The following is a 12798-nucleotide window of genomic DNA, read 5'->3' as shown; positions in this document are numbered from 1 at the left end:
GACAAATGTTCTTATAACTGAACATTTTCTAATGAAATACTATTAGTGTGTGACTATCTTTACCACTGTAGTAAGCAAGGCAGGCAATTATTACATCCCAACAAATTTCTTTACATTTCAATACATTTAATTGTTTGTTTTCTGTCATTATTACTTTAGTGAAGCCCATAGATGATGACATTTTCGACACTCCAAAGCACCCTAAAGCCACTTAAGACACTCTAGGCTTGCCCCAACGAGATCCTCCACCATAACCATGAACCGAGCACTATCACAATCCATGCATTTTAAACAGATAACTACATAACAGTAATAAACTAATCACTGGCTTTGGAACAGCAGGACCAGCTGCTTGCTGTTTGCTAGTGATCAGACCATCAAATAACAGCTCAATCCAGGGATATAAGGTGGCTCAGGGCCAAGACAGTGAGAATTGTTAAGAGCCCTTTCACATGGGCCTTCACTCTGGATCCCCCTTTCAGTTTTGCAGACTGAACCACAAGGAATGTCTATAGGCAGGCAGATGTAAATGAATGATTATTTGTTTTTATAACCGCTTATATCCGTGTCAGTTCAGGTCCATTTTTTTAAATGGAACAAGGCTGTATCCTTTTCGATTTAAATGGATCTGAACGGATTAAAACCGGTGTCGCCCCTTTACATCTGTTTATTTTGTATCCATTTTTAGGCAAGAAACATTTTTTGACTATACTTTTGTCACCTATGATTAGTTTCTGCTAAAACTCAAAAAAAGTATGCAAAAATGGATTTAAACTGATGTAAACTGAACTAAAAATAACTGAACTTAAGTGTAAACTGGTGTAAACTGTACTGAACTGAACTGAAGTACAAGCTGGGGAAAACTGAACTGAAGACATGTGCAAATTGGCAACTGGCAGACAAGAATAAACAGAGAACATGCCGAAGGTCAGGGTAACAAGCAGGCAGGTATAGTCAAAGAACAAGCCAAGATCGGTACCAGAAATAGACGTAGAGCACACGGCAAGCAGAAGCCAGGAAACCAAACACACAATATTGCTTGGGCAAAGCAGGCTTGGACAGCACAGTGTTAAATAGTGTATCCTGTAGAGGCTAGGGTGGAGCCACGCTGAGGGAAGATTACTTAACCATGCAGGTGTGAGAGTGCAGCCCAAGGCTGACACACCGTCCAAGTAAGCAGACAAACAGAGTATGAAGGTATTACTGGCGATTCATGACATCTATGAGTGGCCAGGTGTAAATGGACTTTGGTGGCTACCTCCTATCCAGTCTGCCAAAACAGAAGGTTCAGTCCATTTCAAGTGTTTTTTACTGCACCCAATCAGACCTGGAGGTAGGCAAGTGTAAATGGATACAAGTCCATTTACATTCACCTGTCCATAGCGTTCCGTGGACCTGATCACAATGTTCATATGAAAGGGGCCTTGGACCTTATTTTAAAATTGCAATACTGAAAAAAAAATATTTACAGGTGTCATTTTAGGATGGTGTCCAGGCATTAAAGTTGTCAGTATACATAAGGATTCATGTAGTTTGAATCACTTTGTGAAACTGTTATTAATCAGTTGACATAACATTGAATTGATTTCATATTATTTATTTCTTTTTTTACTGAAAACCACTTTGAGCTAATTACATCCACATTGTTCAACCTCTCATCGGTGTGCTCCAACTAACATACAAATGCAGAAATGATTTTTTACTTTTTTTGTATCATGGGTCACAAGCTTTCAGAACACATTCTGCAATTCCTATCACACTTTACACATTGGTCATTCACTAACCACTAGAAGACATTTTATTCTTCAATTATGGATTAACCATTGTGTCAAATAATGACATACAGTAGCCTATGGCATGATAAATGGATTTCGGTATTGCTAATAAATTAAGTTATCAGCAATAATTTGGGTCACGGTAGGTGATCAAGGCCATAAGACACTTACAAGTTGTTGCTCATCAATAAGGCATTGACATCTCCCTGGAAACCATACACTGTTTCCTATTCATTAATGAATATATGTCAGGTTAATTGTTCCTGCAAGTTTCCACCCCCATAGTAACCATTATTTAATGACATGTTTATCCATAAAATGTGACATTTACCTATTGAAGATTTTCCACAGGACTTTAATGAGAAGCCGGTTATGACATTGGCCAGATGTCTTATTTTTGTCGGCGTTCCTTTCCCAGAATACTTTAGGTAACATACATTTCTGGAGAAAAAAAAGACAAATCAAGGCATGCAATCACACCACCATAGAAAGACAGAAGACATTTACCACAAGGAGCTGTATACAGTTTACTTTCCAATGTTAAAATTGCATAGAAAAAAAAACACTGAGAGTTAAGCAGAGTGATTAAACTTGATGAAAAAATAAAACAAACCTAGCCTCAGAAATAATTTCCAGGTAAAAACAAAATTAATAATTTTTGGGCAATTTTTCTTTTTTTTTTTATTTATATAAAATATATATTTCACAAACAAACATTTTAACAGAATACATCCATGACTTTGGTGTAATGAGCATTTCAGTACTGAAAATGCTGACATTTTTATTTAAAAGATAAGTTTGCATTTTTTACAAAAAATAATAAATGCATATTTTTTGCAGGTAGAAAAATGTTAATTTATTATTTTTTGTTGTAGGAGCCTGTAAAGCATTGCACCAGCAATCAGCAGATCACTGATGCCATGCAGGACTCCTATAGACCTGTCGGTGTATCTGCTTGCTCGTACCTTGTCCAGCTCACAGTGCCGTGGTAGTTCATGGAGAACTACAAGCCGACAGCTGCGAAGGCTGTCGGGACTTGTAGTTTTCCATTCACAGAACACAAGTTTTTTTTTTTAAATGAATGCATTTTTTGAATGAATTTTTTTTTTTACATTTTGACAGGAGGCACGGGGAAAAGATCCCTGCTAGCTGTCGGAGTGTTGGAAGGGGGCCGGTCCTTTCATAACATGTTACATGTTTTTTGCCTGTTCGCATGTTCTGGTGCGAACCGAACGGGGGGGTGTTCAGCCCATCCCTAGTCACAAGTGACAGTTTCACAGATACTCAAAAACCTCAGAAAGAAGAATACTTTCTAAAAATGTAAAACACTTCCATCACATGTTTCTCTTCTCACAAAAAGTGATCACTTTGTCTGAGCCAACCTTAAAAAAGAACTTCATTAAAACCAGTTGTTGGGACAATGAACACTTTAGTCAGGACTATGTAATATACAACATAATGTAAAGAATGCAGGAGTAACATACAAAACAACATACAGAGTACAGCATCAGGACGAGCCCACCTGATCACCTATTCAGATTCGCCCCTTACTTTAAGAATCCTCATCAGAATTCCCCCTCAGAGTCCCTCCTCTACATCAGAGTCCTTTTTACATCATGATCCCCAGTGTCACCCCCCCCCAAAATCAGGGTCCCTAGAATCATCCCCCTTACATCAGGGTCCCTGGGGTTCCCCAGCCTTACCTCAGTGTCCCCAGACCCCACCCTTACATCAAGGTCCCTACAGTCACCCCCCCAAAATCATGGTCCCTAGAACCACCCACCTTACATCAGGGTCCCTAGAGTAACCTCCCTAACATCAGGGTCCCTAGAGTCACCCCCTTATGTCAGGGTCCTCAGAGCCCCCTTCCATCAAGGTCCCTAGAGTCAGTCCCTCATAAAGAGAGTGCCCAGAGTTTCCCTTACATCAGGTCTCCAGAGTCCCCCCTTTATATTGGAGTCCCCTTTCCTCCTTACATCAGGGTCCTAAAAGCTTCTCTTAAATTATAGGCAACAAGAACGAAAGATAAAACGACGGCGGTGCTTCTAAAGTCGGCCATAGATGTACTGAAATTTGGATGGTTCAGTGGCTATAGTTGCCAGCAGTGATCATTGTATTCTGATGGCGTGGAAACCTCACATTGTCGGAGCACAATAGAGCAGCAGAAGGGGTGCCCCCATCAACGCAGTCAGTCAATCATGGTTTAAAGGGTTTGTAAAGCTTCGTGTTTTTTCACCTTCATGCATCCTATGCATGAAGGTGAAATAACACCTTGCAGTCACTGGCCCCCCTGAGCCCCTGTTTTACTTACCTGAGACCCGAATCTCCTTGGGCGTGACCCCGCGTTGCTTTCACCGAGCTCTAGTCGGCTCTTCATTGGATCATTGAAAGCAGCGCAGCCATTGGCTCCTGCTACTGTGAATCAAATCAATGATGTGGCGCGCCGGGGGGTGGGGCCGTGTCATACACTTGGCGGCTATGGCCGCAGAGTGTATCACACGGGAGAGAGCTTCCCAGAGGGGGTTAGCTCTTGCGGGGAGGAACCGCGAGATCCGCCGTGGGACCCCAGCGCAGCCATTGGCTCCCACTACTGGGAATCAAATCAATGATGTGGCGCGCCGAGGGGCGGGGCCGAGTCATACACTTGGCGGCTATGGCCACTGAGTGTATCACACAGGAGCATGCCCACAAGGTAACCCCCTCGGGGCCACTCTGTGCAAAACGAACTGCACAGGGAAGGTAAGTATGACATGTTTGTTTTTAAAAAAAATAAAAAACTAACCCATAGTATCCCTTTAAGGAAAGAAAATTGCATAAAGTATGGCTTGCTTAAAAGTAGCCAAGCAAACAAATGCGCAGAAGTAAAAAAGGGTTAAATCAAAGTAAGCATTCTCACCTGATAACAGAACTTTCAGTTCACACAACCTTATTTACTACCTGGTTGACTTTGTAATTCCATCTCCACTCTATGCTCACAGGTCCAGCAAGCAGGCATGAACGATCACTACACATTCCAACCTAGCTTTATTTACTGCCAGGGTGATTGTCAGTGAGCATGTTTAGCAGATCGAGATACACAGTGAGCTTGGCAGTAAATAAAGCTGTGTGCAGTGAAAGTTTGGTCATCAGGGGAGAAGATTTCCTTTAATTCAGCACTTTATTCTGTGCATTTGTGTGACTTCTTTTACAAGACGTGGGAGAAGGGAACTACTGGAGCTCTCTGTGTGTCCCTGCACTTTCCCTGTCCTGACCCTGGGAGAAGAAGTTCATGGGCTGGGCACAGCATCCCAGGGTGGAGGCGGGAGGGGCAACTGAAATCTTCCTCCTAGACCTGACCATACTAGTAGGGAATCGGGAGAGTTCACAGTACCCCATAGACTTTGAAGCTGGCTGAAATGGAGTGTGGGAATTAAAGTCCAGGAAAGGAGAGTTATTGTGGCCTTAAATTACTCAATGGACTACAGCTCCCCAGAGAGGCTGGGACAAGGGAAGAGAGAAGATTGATATCTTCCCAGGCTGCAGTTTGAATAGAGTGGTCTTTCTACTGCAGGAGTTCAGGGTGAGTATATCCTCCATTCAGATTTACCGGGTTCTGGAGCAGAGTCCTTGGGCTTACAGCTCAGAGACAAGAGATGGGGATTAGGGAGCATGGGGACTGGGACTGTGTCATTACCAAAGAAAGCCTTGTGCTGCACCCTATGCACGGTGAGACTTCTGTGGCTGTATCGCTGGACTGTTGAGAGTGCTGAGTGGCCACAGCCTGCCACCTTTATCAGAAACTAAGCTTGCCCAATAGCTTATAATACTGTATACAAATCCCCGTGGGAACTATGCATATGTGCACCAATGGCAAGATGGGCCTCAATGCTAGCTGGCTTGAAGAATGTAGAACTGTCCATCCAGTTAAGTCGCCATAAACTGCACCAATACATTGAGTTAATTTACCACTAAACGGTCTTGTGTTTATTTCCTGATATTAGCAGATGTATATATACAGGTAGCGGTGGTGGGGGGTTCAGCCAGAGGCAGCAGTGGTGGGTGTTCAGACAGAGGCAGCGGTGGTGGGGGAGGGGGGTTCAGTCAGAGGCAGATGTGGTGGTGGGGAGGGGGGCTTTTGTCAGAGGCAGTGGTGGCGCAGGCAATTACTTGCTTACAGTGTCAGTCGTGCCTCCAGCGATGCCTTTTCCAACATGGGGTCTCTACTCACAGCTGAAAGCTCCTCCCCCTTCATGCTGTTGGCCGTCAGCTGGTCAGCTGACTTTCTCCTGCAGTTTCTGCCCCTTGTCCCAACATAGCATTTGTCTGCATCAATGGGGGGGGGGGGGGCACGGAGAGGATGGGCAGGCAGTCCGCTGTGTGGGTATGGCAGTGAGTGCTCTGCCAGGGCTGGACTGGGACAAAAATTTGGTCCTGGACTTCATCCAGACGGGCCCGCTTTACTCCAACCACCTGGTGTTAAATTCAGACAAATTTTGGGTTATTCGGAGGCTGATGTACCCATTACAGTGCTCAGCTCCCAAATGCCCTCTGTTGGACAATAACTTGCCTATTAGCTTTAAAATTAGCCATAACTGAATTCAAGATTCAACCCCCATAGACCTTAATAGGGCTCAGATTTAAATTCAAATTTTTTCCAACTTTACAATGCACATATAGAGTGGGGACGGAAAGTATTCAGACCCCCTTAAATTTTTCACTCTTTATTATATTGCAGCCATTTGCTAAAATCATTTAAGTTCATTTTTTTCCTCATTAATGTACACACACACACCCCATATTGACAGAAAAACACAGAATTGTTGACATTTTTGCAGATTTATTAAAAAAGAAAAACTGAAATATCACATGGTCCTAAGTATTCAGACCCTTTGCTCAGTATTTAGTAGAAGCACCCTTTTGATCTAATACAGCTATGAGTCTTTTTCGGAAAGATGCAACAAGTTTTTCACACCTTGATTTGGGGATCCTCTGCCATTCCTCCTTGCAGATCTTCTCCAGTTCTGTCAGGTTGGATGGTAAACGTTGGTGGACAGCCATTTTTAGGTCTCTCCAGAGACGCTCAATTGGGTTTAAGTCAGGGCTGTGGCTGGGCCATTCAAGAACAGTCACTGAGTTGTTGTGAAGCCACTCCTTCGTTATTTTAGCTGTGTGCTTAGGGTCACTGTCTTGTTGGAAGGTAAACCTTCGGCCCAGTCTGAGGTCCTGAGCACTCTAAAGAAGGTTTTCATCCAGGATATCCCTGTACCTGGATGCATTTATCTTTCCCTCGATTGCAACCAGTCGTCCTGTCCCTGCAGCTGAAAAACACTCCCACAGCATGATGCTGCCACCACCATGCTTCACAGTTGGGACTGTATTGGACAGCTGATGAGCAGTGCCTGGTTTTCTCCACACATACCGCTTAGAATTAAGGCCACAAAGTTTTATCTTGGTCTCATCAGACCAGAGAATCTTATTTCTCACCATCTTGGAGTCCTTCAGGTGTTTTTTAGCAAACTCCATGCGGGCTTTCATGTGTCTTGCACTGAGGAGAGGCTTCCGTCGGGCCACTCTGCCATAAAGCCCCAACTGGTGGAGGGCTGCAGTGATGGTTGACTTTCTACAACTTCCTCCCATCTCCCAACTGCATCTCTGGATTTCAGCCACAGTGACCTTTGGGTTTTTATTTACCTCTCTCACCAAGGCTCTTCTCCCCCGATAGCTCAGTTTGGCCGGACGGCCAGCTCTAGGAAGGGTTCTGGTCGTCCCAAACATCTTCAATTTAAGGATTATGGAGGCCACTGTGCTCTTAGGAACCTTAAGTGCAGCAGAAATTTTTTTGTAACCTTGGCCAGATCTGTGCCTTGCCACAATTCTGTCTCTGAGCTCTTCAGGCAGTTCCTTTGACCTCATGATTCTCATTTGCTCTGACATGCACTGTGAGCTGTAAGGTCTTATTCAGACAGGTGTGTGGCTTTCCTAATCAAGTCCAATCAGTATAATCAAACGCAGCTGGACTCAAATGAAATGACAATGACTCAACTCATTCTGTGTTTTTCTGTCAATATGGGTTGCCGTGTGTGCATTAATGAGGAAAAAATGAACTTAAACGATTTTAGCAAATGGCTGCAATATAACAAAGTAGACACCCCAAGCTATTTGCTGAGAGGCATATTGAGTCCATGGAATATTTTATATTTTGACACAAGTTTTTGCACAAAGTTGTCACTTAATGATATATTGCTCACACAGGCCATGGGCATATGTGGAATTGCACCCCAAAATACATTTAGCTGCTTCTCCTGAGTATGGTGATATCACATGTGTGGGACTTTTTGGGAGCCTAGCCGCGCACGGGGCCCCGAAAACCAATCACCGCCTTCAGCGTTTTTAAGGGCGTGAAGTTTTGATTTTACTCTTCACTGCCTATCACCGTTTCGGAGGCCATGGAATGCCCAGGTGGCACAAAACCCCCCCAAATGACCCCATTTTGGAAAGTAGACACCCCAAGCTATTTGCTGGGAGGCATGGTGAGTATTTTGCAGCTCTCATTTGTTTTTGAAAATGAAGAAAGACAAGAAAAAACATTTTTTTTTTTCTTTTTTCAATTTTCAAAACTTTGTGACAAAAAGTGAGGTCTGCAAAATACTCACTATACCTCTCAGCAAATAGCTTGGGGTGTCTACTTTCCAAAATGGGGTCATTTGGGGGGGGGTTTGTGCCACCTGGGCATTCCATGGCCTCCGAAACTGTGATAGGCAGTGAAGAGTGAAATCAAAAATTCACGCCCTTAGAAAGCCTGAAGGCGGTGCTTGGTTTTCGGGGTCCCGTGCGCGGCTAGGCTCCCAAAAAGTCTCACACATGTGGTATCCCCGTACTCAGGAGAAGCAGCAGAATGTATTTTGGGGTGTAATTTCACATATTCCCATGGCATGTTTGAGCAATATATCATTTAGTGACAACTTTGTGCAAAAAAAAAAAAAAAAATTTGTCTCTTTCCCGCAACTTGTGTCGCAATATAAAATATTCCATGGACTCGACATGCCTCTCAGCAAATAGCTTGGGGTGTCTACTTTCCAAAATGGGGTCATTTGGGGGGGTTTTGAACTGTCCTGGCATTTTATGCACAACATTTAGAAGCTTATGTCACACATCACCCACTCTTCTAACCACTTGAAGACAAAGCCCTTTCTGACACTTTTTGATTACATGAAAAAGTTATTTTTTTTTGCAAGAAAATTACTTTGAACCCCCAAACATTATATATTTTTTTAAAGCAAATGCCCTACAGATTAAAATGGTGGGTGTTTCATTTTTTTTTTTCACACAGTATTTGCGCAGCGATTTTTCAAACGCATTTTTTGGGGAAAAACACACTTTTTTAAATTTTAATGCACTAAAACACACTATATTGCCCAAATGTTTGATGAAATAAAAAAGATGATCTTAGGCGGAGTACATGGATACCAAACATGACATGCTTTACAATTGCGCACAAACGTGCAGTGGCAACAAAATAAATACATTTTTAAAAGCCTTTAAAAGCCTTTACAGGTTACCACTTTAGATTTACAGAGGGGGTCTACTGCTAAAATTACTGCCCTTGATCTGACCTTTGCGGTGATACCTCACATGCATGGTGCAATTGCTGTTTACGTTTGACGACAGACCGCCGCTTGCGTTCGCCTTAGCACAAGAGCAGGGGGCGACAGGGGTGCTTTTTTTTTTTTTTTTTTTTTTTTTTCTTTATTATCTTTTTGCTTTTTTATCTTATTTTTAAACTGTTCCTTTCATTTTTTTTTTTTTTTTAATCATTTTTATTGTTATCTCGGGGAATGTAAATATCCCCTATAATAGCAATAGGTAGTGACAGGTACTCTTTTTTGAAAAAAATGGGGTCTATTAGACCCTAGATCTCTCCTCTGCCCTCAAAGCATCTGACCACACCAAGATCGGTGTGATAAAATGCTTCCCCAATTTCCCAATGGCGCTATTTACATCCGGCGAAATCTAAGTCATAAAATGCTCGTAGCTTCCGGTTTCTTAGGCCATAGAGATGTTTGGAGCCACTCTGGTCTCTGATCAGCTCTATGGTCAGCTGGCTGAATCACCGGCTGCATTCTCAGGTTCCCTGTTGAGACAGGAGAGCCAGAGAAAAACACGGAAGACGGTGGGGGGGGGCATTCCCTCCCACGGCTTGTAAAGGCAGTCTAGAGGCTAATTAGCCGCTAGGATTGCTTTTACATGAAAGCCGACCGCTGGCTAAAAAGAATGATGCCAAGATGATACCTAAACCTGCAGGCATCATTCTGGTATAACCACTCAAAGTCGTGAATGGTGTACCTGAGGACAAAAAAATGGTCAACAATAAAGCACAGTAAACGGTAAAGTATAAAAAATTGCAGACCTGAAAAACAAACATGATAAAACATAATAACAATAAAACATTGCAGAATAGAATACAGTAAAAAAGAGCAGAACAATAGAGAGAGAATAGAGAGAGAGAGAGAACAATAAAACGACAACTATTTTTTTTTATTTTATATTTTTGTATGTGTTTTTTTTTTTTGTTTACACTTTTTTTTGTAACTAACTTTTATAACTGTAAACGGTTCCAGGTTCGGGTCTCTCAAAATGCGATGGCATCTTGGGAGACCCTGTGAAAGTGTGTCTAGTCTGTGCAATGCTGTACCCTACGCTAATACTCAACTAGTGAATGGTAGCATTCAAAACATTCACCAATGCAAAGACCAGGATTGTCAGGACAGGAGGGACAATAATAGCGGGTGTCACGCCTATATCCGCACTTGCTGCAGACATGACATCTTTTTTGGGGGGTTCGTTGGGTAGGGGTACTCGGGAGGACATAAAAATGCCTCTCATGCAGCCGACTGCATTTGGTTGGGGATGTGAATGGGGGAAGTAAGGGCGCTGCAGAAGCGGTGGGTTCCCAATTAGGATTTGCGAATGCAGCAGGAAGGGCACTATGGGCACGACGGGCCTGTGTTTGTCTTCTTGGTGGCAGCGGGACACTACTTGTGCTTGCCACCTCACCAGCTTGAACTGCACTTATGGGACTCACCACGTCACCAAGTGTTACTGCAGTGCTGGTTTGACTACGACCGGGGTGTACTAGGCCGCTGGTGCTTGCCAGTTCAATAAAAAGCTTCCAAAAAAACTGTTAGCGATCGCAGGGATCAGGCCTGACTCTGCGAACGCTGCAGTTATGTGTTTAGTGTTTTGTAAGTGACAGTGATCGATCGATACTGCACTTGGGTGGGCTGGGCTGGGCCGGGCGGAGGGGCAAAACGCAGGTGCTAGCAGGTATCTGTGCTGATCCCGCTAACACTGCATTTTTGGGAACCCTAAACTGCTGGGGACGCTAGTATAGATCTGTTAGGACTAGATATTGAGCCGTTCAGATACTATACCACTAAGGGAGGTGTACGGTGCGTGCATGGGTGTTAGCGGTACTGGCGCTAACCTGACGCTGCCTGGGGCTGGTGCTTGCTAGTTCACCAAAATGCTACCAAAAAAACTGTTAGCGATCGCAGGGATCAGGCCTGACTCTGCGAACGCTGCAGTTATGCGTTTAGTGCCTTGTAAGTGACAGTGATCGATCGATACTGCACTTGGGCTGGGCCGGGCGGAGGGACAAAACGCAGGTGCTAGCAGGTATCTGGGCTGATCCCGCTAACACTGCGTTTTTGGGAACCCTAAACTGCTGGGGACGCTAGTATAGATCTGATCGGATCAGATATTGATCTGTTCAGATACTATACCGCTAAGGGAGGCGTATGCCGCGTGCGAGGGTGTTAGCGGTACTGGCGCTAATCTGACGCTGCCTGGGGCGACGCATATCACCGCTGGGCGATCGGGGGGCTAAACCTTTATTCAGTAATAAACGGCGGGTTCCCTGACACTATAAAAAATAAACGAACTAACCAGCGTCACCCGTAACGGTTATACGGTGATCAGTGGTGAAAGGGTTAACTAGGGGGCAATCAAGGGGTTAAAACATTTATTAGATAGTATATGGGGGTCCCTGTCGCTATAAAACGCTGACGGCGAACCTAAATATTTACCTCACTAACTAGCGTCACCAGCGACACTAATACAGCGAGCAGAAAAATGATCGCTTAGTGACACTGGTGCACTGGTGACAGGGGGTGATCAAGGGGTTAAAACTTTATTAGGGGCGGTTAGGGGGGTATCCTAGACCTAAAGGGGGCTAATACTAACTGTCCCAACACTGTAACTGTCACAAACTGACACCAATGCAGTAATCAGAAAAAAAAAAAAAAAAAAAACTGCTGGTGTCAGTTTGTGACAGGGAGGGGGGGTGATTGGGGGGGGATCGGGGGGCGATCGGGGGGGGATCGGGGTGTTTTGTGTGCCTGGCATGTTCTACTGTGTGTGTAGTGTTGTGCACTCACAGTGAAGTCTTCTCTCCTCGGCGCTGCAACGGAAAGAGATGACATCATTTCCTTTGCTGCTGTTTAGCATACAGCAGCAAAGGAAGTGATCTGATTGGCCGGCGGCGATCGCGAGGGGGGGCCACGAATGGATGGCCTCCCCCTCACCTCCGATCGCCGGGGGACATAACAGGACCGCCTCAGGCACCGGGGGGGGGGTCCGATCGGACCCCCCACCCGCGGGAGGCAAATCACGTATATGTACGTGATTTTGCCTGCCCGTGCCGCCTTGCTGACGTACATCGGCGTGAGGCGGTCCTTAAGTGGTTAAGCTATTTTTAGGCACCTGTAGGTGTCTGCACTTTAAAAGTTCTAGCAGCTGTATTTGATTTTTGTGACAAATGACAAAGTCAGGTGTTAGGATCTGCTTGACATAGTTACATTAGTTAGTCTGGTTGAAAAAAGACACAAGTCCATCCAGTTCAAACCAGAGAGAAAAGAAAAAAACACACACACAGAAAATCTCCATATAACCAATCCTATACCCACAGTTGATCCAGAGGAAGGCAAAAAAAAAAAAGCAATAAACATGACCCAATTTCCTCCAGCGGGAGGAAAAACAATCCTCC

At 44.2% G+C, this 12798-nt stretch overlaps 1 protein-coding gene across 1 annotated transcript in view; it reads right to left on the bottom strand.

Annotated features, from left to right (window-relative positions):
• Positions 1-12798, bottom strand: part of LOC141114200 (plasma kallikrein-like) — a 228882-nt gene that overhangs the window by 190219 nt on the left and 25865 nt on the right. The window contains exon 6 of the mRNA XM_073607743.1: positions 2107-2216. Coding sequence (XP_073463844.1) covers positions 2107-2216 — 110 coding nt within the window. The remainder of the gene's footprint in view (positions 1-2106; positions 2217-12798) is intronic.

Source organism: Aquarana catesbeiana, linkage group LG01 (genome assembly GCF_042186555.1).
Source record: "Aquarana catesbeiana isolate 2022-GZ linkage group LG01, ASM4218655v1, whole genome shotgun sequence".
Lineage (NCBI taxonomy): Eukaryota > Metazoa > Chordata > Amphibia > Anura > Ranidae > Aquarana > Aquarana catesbeiana.
The sequence above is the reverse complement of the archived record's forward strand: the minus strand, read 5'-3'. Positions and strand labels throughout refer to the sequence as shown.